The sequence below is a fragment of the Schistocerca americana genome, chromosome 4 (genome assembly GCF_021461395.2).
Source record: "Schistocerca americana isolate TAMUIC-IGC-003095 chromosome 4, iqSchAmer2.1, whole genome shotgun sequence".
Lineage (NCBI taxonomy): Eukaryota > Metazoa > Arthropoda > Insecta > Orthoptera > Acrididae > Schistocerca > Schistocerca americana.
This window is the reverse complement of record NC_060122.1, coordinates 294,209,614-294,222,695: the sequence shown is the minus strand read 5'-3', so window position 1 is coordinate 294,222,695 and position 13,082 is coordinate 294,209,614. Positions and strand designations below refer to the sequence as shown.

Below are 13,082 nucleotides of genomic sequence, written 5' to 3'. Positions count from 1 at the left end.
CTGCTTGTGTCTGTATGTGTGGATGGATATGTGCGTGTGTGCAAGTGTATACCTGTCCTTTTTTCCCCCTAAGGTAAGTCTTTCCGCTCCCGGGATTGGAATGACTCCTTACCCTCTCCTTTAAAACCCACTTCCTTTCGTCTTCCCCTCTCCTTCCCTCTTTCCTGATGAGGCAACAGTTTGTTGCGAAAGCTTGAATTTTGTGTGTATGTTTGTGTTTGTTTGTGTGTCTATCGACCTGCCAACGTTTTTGTTCGGTAAGTCACCTCATCTTTGTTTTTATATATAACAACCTATGTGTTAGACATACTGATGGGCGCTTAGAAATTTTTCCCGAGGGTGGGGTGCCCAGTTTTGAGACATGCTGTGCTATAAGAACTAAATTGAATAGGCGACACAAAAATCATATTACATCACAGACAATTGAAGTTATTAACTTAATGTACGCATAAAAGATTTCCAGAATTCAGGAGGCAAGTACACCCTATTACCTCCCTTGCTGTCGTTTAGGGTTATATTATTGTTACATCACTACAACTTGAACTCTTGAGTCACTTTAAAGTGTAAAGCATTACAAGTGTTCAAGTTTTTGGTAATCATCATCATGTTTAAGTCATGTTTCTTTTATTTCAAGTTTTACTGGTCTCAGACACCACAGTTCCACTCCGAAGATATTGACAGAAGTCTAAGTAGTCAATGATAAGTTAAGCTTTCACCACTGAATTGAGAGATGTGGAAAAAGCATGAAGGAGGATTTTGTCCCCACTCTGAGGAGGGAAATAAAAGGGGGAATATTGTCTGTCTGCTGTACAATGAAGCCACTTGAGACATGCATGCACACTGATGATAATCAGCTATGGTATAAATTACACACGGAAGTAACAGGCTTATATGAAAGCATATCAGAGTTGTTCGTGTTCAAACACACTCGTTATGCTGTTTACTTTTCAGCTGACACACAACACGAGTTCGACATGCTACGGCTGTCAGATCACTAGAGTTGGCAGCAGTCGTAAACATAAGACAGTTGACACAAAGTGTACAGATGTTTACCGATAACAAACACTCACTGCAGCCAAACTCTGTAATGTAACAGTTATTGTAAGTGCTCAACAACGAAAATTTAATCTCATATTCATTATAAATTAATAATCGCCATATTTTAACATGAGCAACTTCAAATTTCATGACTTATGGGGGAGGTGGAGTGGGTGGAAGTCGTGCAGCGAAATGATGCATTTATCATCCCCAAAGGGGAGTAGATGGTTGTACCATTCCTGAGTGTTGGCCTATCTTGGGCAGTAACCTACTGCTCTAAAGCGACAGACAATTTGGGGGAGAGTTCAGATAATTATATTTGTCATAAGCCCACAACACAAGCTGATGAGGTCACCTGAAAATGTGAGATTAATATGCACTTGTTAGTTGGTGCAACTAATATATAGGCAACTCCAGCCTTACATTTACTCAAGGAACACAACATCAAAACACACTGAGTGAAGTTTATGTCCATAAAGTTCCAAAAATGTAGTAGTTGCTAGACAGCTACTTACTTCTAAGGAAAAGATTACAGAGGGTTCTCAAATGGATAGAAAGTCTTTCAACAGTGTCAACATTTCTTGAGGAATCAGCCCCTAAAGTTTGAATATTTTGGCCTGTTGGTGTTTTGTCGGCACTTATGCAGTTTAGCAGGTACGGAAAAAATTTATCAATTTTTTTCAAAATTTGATCGATTATAGTCAAATTTGATACGCTGATTACGAATATGATATTTATATTCGCCCCAGTCAATTATTTACATCAAAAAAATTGTTTTAAATTATTTAAAAAAAATTTTATTTTTCAATATTTTGTCGATATAGTGAATTCTGATGCGCTGATTTCGAATATAACATCCATTTTCATTTTCCCTTGACCGTCGGCGATATCTTCTGCCCGATAAGCGCGGCGCTGCCGATGACGCAACATTGCGTAATACACTAACTAATAAGTATTTTCAAATCATAGGCGGCCGCTGCCGCGGCCGCATTCCAAAAAAATAACTCCCAACCTAACCTCAAGTGGGCTACGCTACAGATCACTTTATTTATGAAAATACAAAGTACAATCACCAACAAACTTTACATATTCACCCACAAAGCTCTCCAAGCCAGATACATTTGGAATGAAAAATTTTTTTCCGTACCTGCTAAACTGCATAAATTGTTCGGCACTTATGCAGTTTAGCCAAATTTGACTATAATCGATCAAATTTTGAAAAAAATTGATAAATTTTTTCCGTACCTGCTAAACTGCATAAGTGCCGTTTTGTCTCTGGTTACTTCTAACTTAAGTGGTCACACAATAATTAGCTTATGTATGATAGTAGCTCCATCAGAAATCTTTATTTTGGTGACAAGATTGCTCTGTGGCTTAGCTTGAGGTCTAGGTTCAGTGACCATGAAAGAAAGGTTGGACAGACTAGTACTGTAGCCAGATGTCTACAATCACACCAAATTTAACAACTTTCGTTTTAAAAACTAAAACTGCATGGTAAATTCAGAAAAGCTGGATTAGACGATACACAAATCCCCAAGAGTATTTTGATAGATATTAAGCATATATCTCATACATAAAATAAGGAAAATGCTTGGGAACACTATGTAGCATTTTCCAATACTACATGAACCAATACTGCAATGGCAACAGTGAACGATGTGGCAGCCTACCATACCTGTTTCTCTGTAGTAGAATAAGTGGTGGTTGCTGATCTGTAGTGTAGCCCGAGGTTTAGGTTAGGTTGAAACATGATAATCTGGATGCAAGTTGGCGAAGCCAATAAACGTGAAAGCCAAATAAGGTTGTGGTGAAGGACTGACCTGTAGCGAAGTCTAATGTTTAAGCCACTGCCATATTTAAACATGCCCTTCCATGTTTAATGTACTTTTCACTGTGAAAACTAAAACTGCAAGGTAAATTCCAAAACCTATAAATAACCAATAAGTCTCCACCGTCTATTTCCATGCATATTATGCACATATAATACAGCTCCAGCCTTATATTTAGCTCAAGTAACACAACATCAAAACTACTAACAAAACAAAAATCCCCATAACATTTGAATACAGCATTAATACTGTTGCGAAGCAATATGAGCCTATAAGGACCATGAAGATTAGATATTTTTCGGGTTATGCAGAGGCATATATTTTATTCTCACACCATTTGTAAGCGGAACAGATAAGAAATAACTAACAATGGTGCAAGGTATATCTGTGATATGCCATGTGATGGCTTGCAGAGTATGTATGTAGATATAACTTTTACACTGTTCTTAGTCTACTGCAGACCACTACTTGAAACTACAGTTATATTTATAAGCAGGCCTACCTGATTTGAAGCACAAAAATGGTTAGGATCTAGTCAAGAGAAACAGTAAGGGACAGAGAGCTCGCTCTCCCACAAACTGATCCTCTTCCCAATGCAATCTAACTCCACAACTATGCTCATCACATCCCATTGCTCTCGAGAAGAAGAAAATGCAGTACTTTCTGGTACGATGACGCAAACATCAGACTACTGGTTTACAGTAAAAGCCAGGGCCAACAATGCAGCATCTGTGTAGCATCACTCACTACCATTTAATTTTACTACAAAGAATTTACACGAGAAGTGTATGGCCATAGCTGGTTACCTTTATCTACGTACAAAAATTACTGTAGGCCTACACCCACATTACTTGCATATGATGTTGGACCAATCTCAATCATACACGTTTTGCTGCTACAAAATGTATACATATTACACAACAGCTGGTTGCACATGCAAAATGTTTCCCCCTGTAGTAAATAATTGTGAATAAAAACATTTAACACCATTATTGTAACAAGAATCAAAACACTTCCAACAATTTTACAGGAGTATGCATTGTAAGATGTGCACTATACTATCGGCGCTGTCTCACCTGAAAGCAAACATCGAGTACGGCATTGTCATGTGAATATTTCAACCTCATAGTATTGGTTATAACGTCGTAAAGACGGACCGTTGAATCCCATGACGATACGAGTAAAAACTGCGCTGAATTTGGTCCAAACTTGACTGAAGAAATGGCATCTTCTGGAGGGGTCTTCAGTTTGAATTCCGTTCGGGATTCTGTCATTTTTCCCTGAGAAAAAATTCATGAACTAAGAAGAAATACGTATATTAAACGTTCAACCACAAGTGTTTTTGCATGGAAACTTTCAAAATAGGCCTTTACAGCTGAGACACAACTGACAAATAATAAATAAAAGATACAAACCGTTAGCACACTAAATAAGTCGCTCGTTTAACAACTAAATAAGGTCACATTATTACACTTTAACCGGCAATGGTACGTTCCCACATTACTAATTACCTTAAATCGTTTTTGTACCTGCAGAATATCTCAAAACGCCGGGGTACGTTCACAATACAATGCTTTCGTTTTATAGATACATACATTCAATACGTACTTAAGATCTTCCCCTCACTCTTCGTTCACAATATCAACAAATTCGAAATCGAATGGCAAATATCTCTGGTCACCGATATCCTACATTTCCAGAGATCATTATTTTGTAATGAACCAGGTCTACCCTCCATTAATGTACTATACTATATGAACATTGGTGTTTCCATAGATGATACTTATAAAAATGTTGATGGTGACAATACGGGTTCAAAGATATTACTTTGTAAACTATGATGTTTGTGTTGTATAACTGAGGTTTAAAGGAACTGTAGTGAACATTATTTAGCGGTGCAAGCGGCGTTTTGATTCGTAATCGCTGTTGACACCACCAACACCTATTAGTGCAACGCTTTACGTTTTTTCCAGGATTATACAATTGTCCTCCCATGACGGTGGTATGGTTGAGGAAATATGCGGCTATTGTGTACTCTGATGCTTCTCTGTGTTAATTCAGAGCGGATTGGACAATTATTTTCGAATGATTATGAAGAAGGAGTCTCATCATGAATCTCATAAAAGTTTCGTTCGTTGCGTGAACCAGTGTGCTATATACATGAAAATAATACAGTACATTGCTTTCATCGTGTAGCTTGTTCTCTGAGTGCTGTGACCATTATGTGATTTTATTGCAGCAAATGCTGTATAAGAATCACCAGTACATTTCATTTAACAATGCTATAGACCAATGGAGGCCACTGCAGTGGGTGAATAAGGATACAGTCCCGTCAACTGTTCGAAATGTGTGCCATTTCAGTGTTGATTCTTTCTATGTACATAAATAACCACTCTACTGGAATGACCACTGTGTAATCCCATACACACTTAAGGTAAGTTGTTTCATACTATAGTTCAAGAAATTATGAGTGTAGGTAGTGTTTCCTATGCCTTTCACCTGTGTTGCTGTTGTAATTCCAGAAAAATTTCTCTTATACACTAATCTGGCCATCGAAATAAAAATATTTGTAAAATGAAGACTTGAACCCAGAAATAACCCTCAGAAAATACTTCTACATGAGGAAGCCAAACATTTGTTCAAAGATCTCGGTCTGACACACATTTTTATCTTGTCTGTGTTGTGATAGAAAGATGGTGACAGGATTCCTGATAGGGTATCTCACCCATTGGTCCCTTCTGATAATTCTTTCTCTTTCTTTTCAGTCCTTTTTATAATCATCTTTGTTGTATAAGTAACTTGCCCATTTAATTTTGAGCAATTGTAGATTAAGAAATAATATTGTCGTAGTTGAACATACTTAAGTGTAGTTGAGCTAAATTTCCAAGTTGTGATAAAGGTGGGTTATATTTTTGTGGCTTTCCATTAGATAATTCTCTTGTGAACTTACATTTTCCAATCCGTAAGGTGCATATAAAAAGTTTTATAAAAGTAGATGGTGAATATGCTGAAAGATATGGTTACCTGTATTGAATTAATGTTAAAAACTCGTCATTGAACCTAATGAAATCAGAGTTAAATGATATTGATATGTGTTCTAAATTCTGGCTGTACCAGCAGTGTAACAGCAACCATAACTATTGATACGAAAAAAACCACCTACAACTAGAAAAAACTAAACCAAGATTACAATACCTCAAAAATTCAAACATTCCTATGTAAATTAAAACACATTCAGTACACAATAAATACACAAAACATTACAACTCGAGAAAAATAGACCCCAAAAACCAATTACTTAACCACCAACAAATGTAGGCGCTGCAAAGTAGGACAGCCATCCCAAACACACACACACACACACACACACACACACACACACACAGGACACCATCAAACACAACAAGCCGACGTCTACGAACACAACCAACTCATAAACTCCGCGCTGTAATGACGTCACACACCACAACACCCTTATGTCATGAGTCAAAGCAGAAGGGTGGAATCGGACCCTGAAAATTGGTAGTTTAATGCAAATTATCTTGGGGGCATACTGAATCCACATCAAGGTATGTAGCTATATACAACTCAGCACCTTACAGGAAATTACAGAGACTTCTTTCTGTGCACTTTGCTTCTTTATTTTTAAGGAAAGGCTATACGGTCTGAGTAGCTACTCTATCAGTGATGATGAATTTCAAAAATGTGTTTTAAGAACACAGAGATATATTGCTATTGAGCACCTTCGTACTTTTACATGAGAAGTTTCTTCCTCTGTAAACTTATTTTTAAAGTGCAGAAGCCCGTTTAGTGCTACACCAATATTGATGCCTATCCTGTCTGCCACATAGACAAGATTGAAGAAACAGGTTATTAAGACAGACTGTTGGGTTCTGTACCTGTGGAGAGAAAGATGACATGCTTTTCTTCAGCTTTAGATAAAAGAAAAATTTAGCTAACATCATCATGGACAAGTTATTTCTGAAACCCATTTGAGCAAAGTGCGTGTCTGTTAGTGAGGAGAGCACTGTGCCATATTATGCTTCATAGTCAAATTGTTACATCAAATTAAAAGTAGAACATTAATTTTTTTTAAAAAAATTGTGATTTCCTTCTACTGAGTAGATGGTTCCAAAACGACCTCTGTTCTTTCAGGCAAGTACCGCAGTTATTTGGGTTATAAAGTTGAATTTTTTCCAAGCAGTGAGTTTCATTATGAGTTTACTAAAAATAGGCATAAACATTCATCGAATTTATAAAATGTTGTGGGTTTGTTGATGGTATTGATTTCACTGCCTCTTAGTTGTTTTCTTTTTGTCTTTTTTTTCTCATAGTGAGTAACATCTATTGGTATCAAAAATTTGAATTTTTTTTAAATTTATTTTTATATACATACAGTATCATATGTAGTTATGCTACTATGGAATATGGCTTTTCTGTCATTTTGATATTGATGTAGCCTCCTGCTTTTTACATTCCATTTTGTAATTTATATATGGTTTTCTTTTGCAGTCATGACAATGGAGAGGCGTATAAAGTTAAAAACTCTTAACAGCCACATTACATGCAAGATCTGCCGTGGTTATTTGATAGATGCAACAACAGTTACGGAATGCTTACATACCTGTGAGTACAATATGCTAATGAAATACTGACACTTACTTTAAGTTAGTTCTTAAGATTCTAATATCTAACATTTTAAATATCCATGTTAAAGAAATATTTTTGTTACACCTTAACTTTATATAGGCGCTAATGATTTAGAGAAAGTTGTCAAAGGAAATTGTTAGTGTCGTCTTTAAAGAAACAGTCTTGACATTTGGCTTAAGTAGTTTAGGAAAAACCACTTATACCTGAATGATTAGACAGTGTTTTGATCATCAATCATGCCAAATATGCATCCAGTATCAACAGCTGTAGATTGGTTGGAACTACTGACACAAGATGTTTGCTGTGACCTGTACTGTAGTGATGTTGTGGTATGTGATGTTACACATGCTGAATTAGAGATTTAACAGAACACTGACACTATTTATTTTGTTTTTGTATCATTTTATGGAATGTACGTTGGGTTGACAGACTGATGTGTAGTGTAGCTCAAGGTCTAGATCAGGTTGGAAGATACTGTTGGGTTGTGAGTTGTCAAAGCCTTTTGGTGTGATGTCATGAGAAAAATCATCACTTATGCCGAGCTCATTTGTCCTTTTCTTGCGCAATATCCTGTGAACCATTGATCGAGTGCACAGGAAGATTCCATATTCCTAGATTTCCAGAAAGTATTGACACATTATCATACTGCCAACTGTGAGTACAGATCTGAGCATATGTGAGTGGCTCGAAAACTTTTCAAAAAATAAAACCCAATACATTTTCCTGGATGGCAAGTGTTCATCAGAGACAAGGATATCATGAGGGATGAATGGCAGCTTGCTGTAATTATGATAAAAATCTACTCTACTGGAGGAGAAACAATTCTGTAACAGTCGAACACAATATTAAGGTATGCTCTTGATATAACCACATCAATTAAATGTTTAGACGTAATGATGCAAATCAGTATGAAATGGAATAAACACGTAAGGTTGGTTGGAAGGAGGGTGAGTCACTGACTTCGGCTAATTGGTATAATTATAGAAAGATGTAGCTCATCCATAAAAGTGTGGGGTCAACAGAAGCGTCCGATCCCACGCGTCGGCTTTGACCCGTGACGTAAGGGTGTTGTCGTGTGTGACGTCATGACGGCGCGGAGTTTGGTTTGAGTGTGGCTGTCTCCAGTTCTGTTTTATCTTATTTTGTTTACTTTTCTGATCTGTTCGTTCTATCCCGTGAGATTTTTTTTTTTTTTTTTTTTAAAGACAAAAAACACTAATCAGCTACTGAAGCATCTTTATCGTTTATGGGTTGCAGGGGTTACGACCCCTGGGGAGGTGGGTGGGTATTCATGCATGGCTGTCTTCACTTACACGTTGTAGCTACGCAACGCGTCTAAATTTGTTTATATTTAGTTTGCCCCCCACCCAAAACACCCCATTTCCCGCGCTTGTCTCGTTAGTGTCATTAGGCTTCTTGTGGAAAGTGTGTGTGTTTGTTTTTGTTTCCGTCATATTTGTGACGTCATGGGTCAAAGCAGACGGGCGGGATCGGACGCTTCCGTATTTCCAAAGTGTGTGTATAGAATGCTTGTTTGACCCATTCTTGAGTATTCTCAAGTTTTTGGGATCCCCACCAGGATTGATAAAGGAAAACATTAAAGCAGTTCAGGGGCATACTGCTAGATTTATTATCTGTAGGTTTGATCAACACATGAGTATTACAGAAATGCGCTTTGAACTGAAGTGGGACTTTCTGGAGGCAGGGGAGAAGACATTCTTTTCATGAAATACTATTGAAAAAGTTTGTAGACACAGTATTTGTGACAGACTGTGGAATGATTCTACTACCAACAATGTGTATATCGCATAAGGACCGCAAAGACAAGGTAAGAAAAATAACAGCTCTTACAGTAACATTTAAACGGTCATATTTCCGTCACTTCCTTTGGATAGTGAATAGGAAGGGGAATGACTAGCAGTGGTATAAGGTACCACCACAGTGCACTTATGGTGGCTTGCAGAATAAGTGTATGGATATAGATCTATAATTCATGTTATGGTGCTTATTGGGCTTCAATTGGTAATTCATATCTGCCATTTTGATGAGGTCATGGGTTGAAGCAGACAAATGGTTCCAGAATGAGATGTTCATTCTGCAGTGGAGTGTGCGCTGATATGAAATTTCCTGGCAGATTAAAACTGTGTGCAGGACCGAGACTCGAACTCGGGACTTTTGCCTTTCGCGGGCAAGTGCTCTACCAACTGAGCTACCCAAGCACGACTCACACCCCGTCCTCACAGCTTTACTTCTGCCAGGTCCCGAGGTTGAGTCTCGGTCCAGCACACAGTTTTAATCTGCCAGGAAGTTTCAGACAAATGGTATTTGCAGGTTCGTTATTTGCATCGCTATGCCACCTATGTCGTTGAGGTGTTGCACCATTAAAAATAAATAAATAAAATAAAATGGTAGTGTTATACACACACTTTCACAATGTACGGTGACATTATTCAGTTTCCACAAGACTCTAGTATTATCTACATGTTGTCAAAGTAATGGAAAAACAATTTATACAGTAGAATAAACATACATAAATATCAGCAATCACAGACCCTGAGGATCATGCACCAACATCACAGTGTGCCTCTACAGATGGTGATCTTGTGCACTTTGTATCCAGTTCTCACGGAAACCCAGCTGCTGGATGCCATTCTGTAGTTCATCCTCTGATCGCTTTCTTGGTCTTCGAATTGGATGGGTTCGAATAGGTGGTCTCGTAAACACGGTTTTGGCCTGTCTGGTGTCTAGCCTCCTGGCAATGTGTACTGCCAGGCTTATTCGCCATGCTTTCATTTCCTGCACAATGTTTGGTTGTTTCATCGGGTCATAAAGTGCCTGGTTCTTTTTATGTCTCCATGTGTTCTCTTCGGGAATTGGTCCAAAGATCTTTCTCATTATTTTACATTCAAAGATAAACAGGTTCTCTTCATCTCTCCTTTTTTTTTGTCTTCTATAACGACACTGGTGCTATTGGTACACTATAGGCTTCAAGTTTGGTAACTGACAGATTTTTTGATGACACTATCTGCTTCAGACTGAAATAAGTTATAGATCCATTGTCAATACATAAATTAATTCTTTGTTTTAGATTATTATGCCAGTTGAACCAAGTGCCAAGGTATTAAAAATTTTCGACTTTGGCTATGTTCCATATTCCTCCCTGTAATGGGGTATTACTTAGGGCTTCTCTGGATACTTCTGTTATTTCACTCTTCTCCGCACTAATCCTTAGTCCAATTTTTGTGTCTTCTCTTCCTCTGAGCCTGCTATGGCTGCAATGTCATCTGCATATCCTAATAACAGTGTTCTACAATTCAGCCATTCAGCTTCAGCCCTTTGCCTTCTCTTTTCATTTCCCAAATCACTTTCTCCTGTACAAAATTAGAAAGCAGTGGTGAAATGGCATTACCTTGTCTCACAGCTGTTGTGATGCTGGATTCCTTGGATAGCTCCCTCTGCTATTTCACCTTGGTTTTTGTGTTCGCTTCACCAAATTAACTAACATCCTTGGTATACCAGGACCCTCAGGATGTTACACATAATTAGCCTGTGTATACTATAACAAGCCTTTGAGAAATCTAGAAATGTTACCAGGAATCGATGATCAAATTCCTAGCACTTCTCCCAGATTTGTCTCTTGGTGAAAATTTGATCCATGATTGGTCTTCCTGTCTGAAAACCTTCCTGGTATGCATCTTCAGCAAATGGCATGAGCTTTTCAAGAACTATTGGTGATAGTATTTTGTATGGTAGGCTTAGCTGAGAACTAACTTTGTAATTACTAAAATTTGTTTTACTGCTCTTTTGTGCAGTGGGTTGTTAGTAGCTGACTTCACTCTTACGACCTCCTCTTTTCTCTTACTTCACTTATGAGGTAGTGTACCACTGTCTGGAGTGTTTTGCCTGCTGCCTTAAACATCTCTGTCATTATCCTATCTTCTCCTGGTGCTTTATTGTTCTCCAATTCCCTAATTGCTCCTTCAATGTCCTATTGAGTCACTTTAATTTATTCATCCTCTGTACTGTCTACAATTCAGCAACTCTTCAAAATATTTCCGTCCTTGTCATTAATAACCAATGCCTCATTTCTATGACCATTCCTCACATGCAGGGATAAAGTACTGGATTCAAATTCATGGTATTAAAACTTGAGCATTAGAATTAGAGGTAATACTATTGGATTCTGTACATGCATCTGTTTCAGCTGGCAGTGTAATACTACTCACCACAGGTGAGCCAGCAGTTGTGCTCAAGTTGGCAGACTTGCTATTATCAGTTTGAATATTCACATTTACAGTATTTAGTCTGTGCCATTTTCTGCAATTGCTGGAAAGTTGCAACTGTAATAAGGGAAAATAACTTTCCAAAACCTTATAACTTTTACATAAAACAACTGAAAATATTTCAGAGGTTATGTCTGCTGCTCGTTAATGTGTGTAGCAAAAAGTATCTTGGGTAACAGATACTGATCACACTAACCTGTGGCATGTGCTTAACTACAGTTGTACACCACCATGCTGAATTTCTACAGATTGCAACTTTAAATACAAAAAAATCTAAAAGATCTGACTAATTAAGGGAAAAAAGAGGTCTTAGTGCGTAGGAAATTTATTACTACTGAAGTGGATCTACTGATTTTAAAAGCATTAAGTGATTCTGATCTCTTTACCTGTTGCTGTATATAGCAACAATTGTTATGCTAGTAAATTTGTAACTCTTTGATATTGAATTCTTTTCTATTCAGGCTTTCTTGTATTTTAGAGAGTTGAGTGCTTGCATGTAACAGAAAGGAACAAAAATATTACAGCATATACATCATAAAAATAAAGTCCTGTTACAGCCATAGCATAACTCTCCCTCTCCAACTGAGATGAAGAGTTACATTGCTGAAGGAAATTATTTGAGGAAGAAGATTTGTCAACTCGTACTTCGTTGCCAGGATAACAAGCTCGCAAGGTCTAATTCATGACTGCGTTAATATTAATTATTAGACGTGTGCAATAGTAGTACAAGTACAAGTTTATATGCCAACTAGCTCTGCAGATGACGAAAAAATTTATGAAATGTATGATGAGATAAAAGAAATTATTCAGATAATGAAAGGAGATGAAAATTTAACAGTCATGGGTGATTGGAATTCAGTAGTAGGAAAAGGGAGAGAGGAAATGTAGTAGGTGAATATGGATTGGGGATAAGAAATGAAAGAGGAAGAATTTTGCACAGAGCATAACTTAATCATAGCTAACACTTGGTTCAAGAATCATGAAAGAAGGTTGTATACATGGAAGAAGCCTGGAGATACTGACAGGTTTCAGATAACTGAAGAAACTGCGAAAAGGTGGGAATTTAAGGAGATGGGACCTGGACAAACTGACTAAACCAGAGGTTGTACAGAGTTTCAGGGAGAGCATAAGGGAACAATTGACAGGAATGGGGGAAAGAAATACAGTAGAAGAAGAATGGGTAGCTTTGAGGGATGAAGTAGTGAAGGCAGCAGAGGATCAAGTAGGTAAAAAGACAAGGGCTAGTAGAAATCCTTGGGTAACAGAAGAAATATTGAATTTA

General features: G+C 37.6%; 2 protein-coding genes across 3 annotated transcripts in view; one reads left to right on the top strand and one right to left on the bottom strand.

Annotated features, from left to right (window-relative positions):
• LOC124612433 (mitotic checkpoint protein BUB3) overlaps positions 1 to 4,544 on the bottom strand; it is a 65,411-nt gene extending 60,867 nt beyond the window's left edge. The window contains exons 1-2 of one of the 2 annotated variants that reach the window (XM_047140641.1): positions 4,397 to 4,544; positions 3,944 to 4,147 (exon numbers count right to left, since the gene is read on the bottom strand). In XM_047140641.1, coding sequence (XP_046996597.1) covers positions 3,944 to 4,141 — 198 coding nt within the window. In that variant the 5' untranslated portion in view covers positions 4,142 to 4,147; positions 4,397 to 4,544. Of the gene's footprint in view, positions 1 to 3,943; positions 4,148 to 4,378 lie in introns of both variants that reach the window. The other variant, XM_047140640.1, reaches the window with a different exon arrangement.
• A 106-nt stretch (positions 4,545 to 4,650) lies between these two features.
• The window catches only part of LOC124612432 (polycomb group RING finger protein 3), a 45,844-nt gene continuing 37,412 nt past the window's right edge, over positions 4,651 to 13,082 (top strand). Inside the window, exons 1-2 of the mRNA XM_047140639.1 lie at positions 4,651 to 5,301; positions 7,380 to 7,493. Coding sequence (XP_046996595.1) covers positions 7,382 to 7,493 — 112 coding nt within the window. The 5' untranslated portion in view covers positions 4,651 to 5,301; positions 7,380 to 7,381. The remainder of the gene's footprint in view (positions 5,302 to 7,379; positions 7,494 to 13,082) is intronic.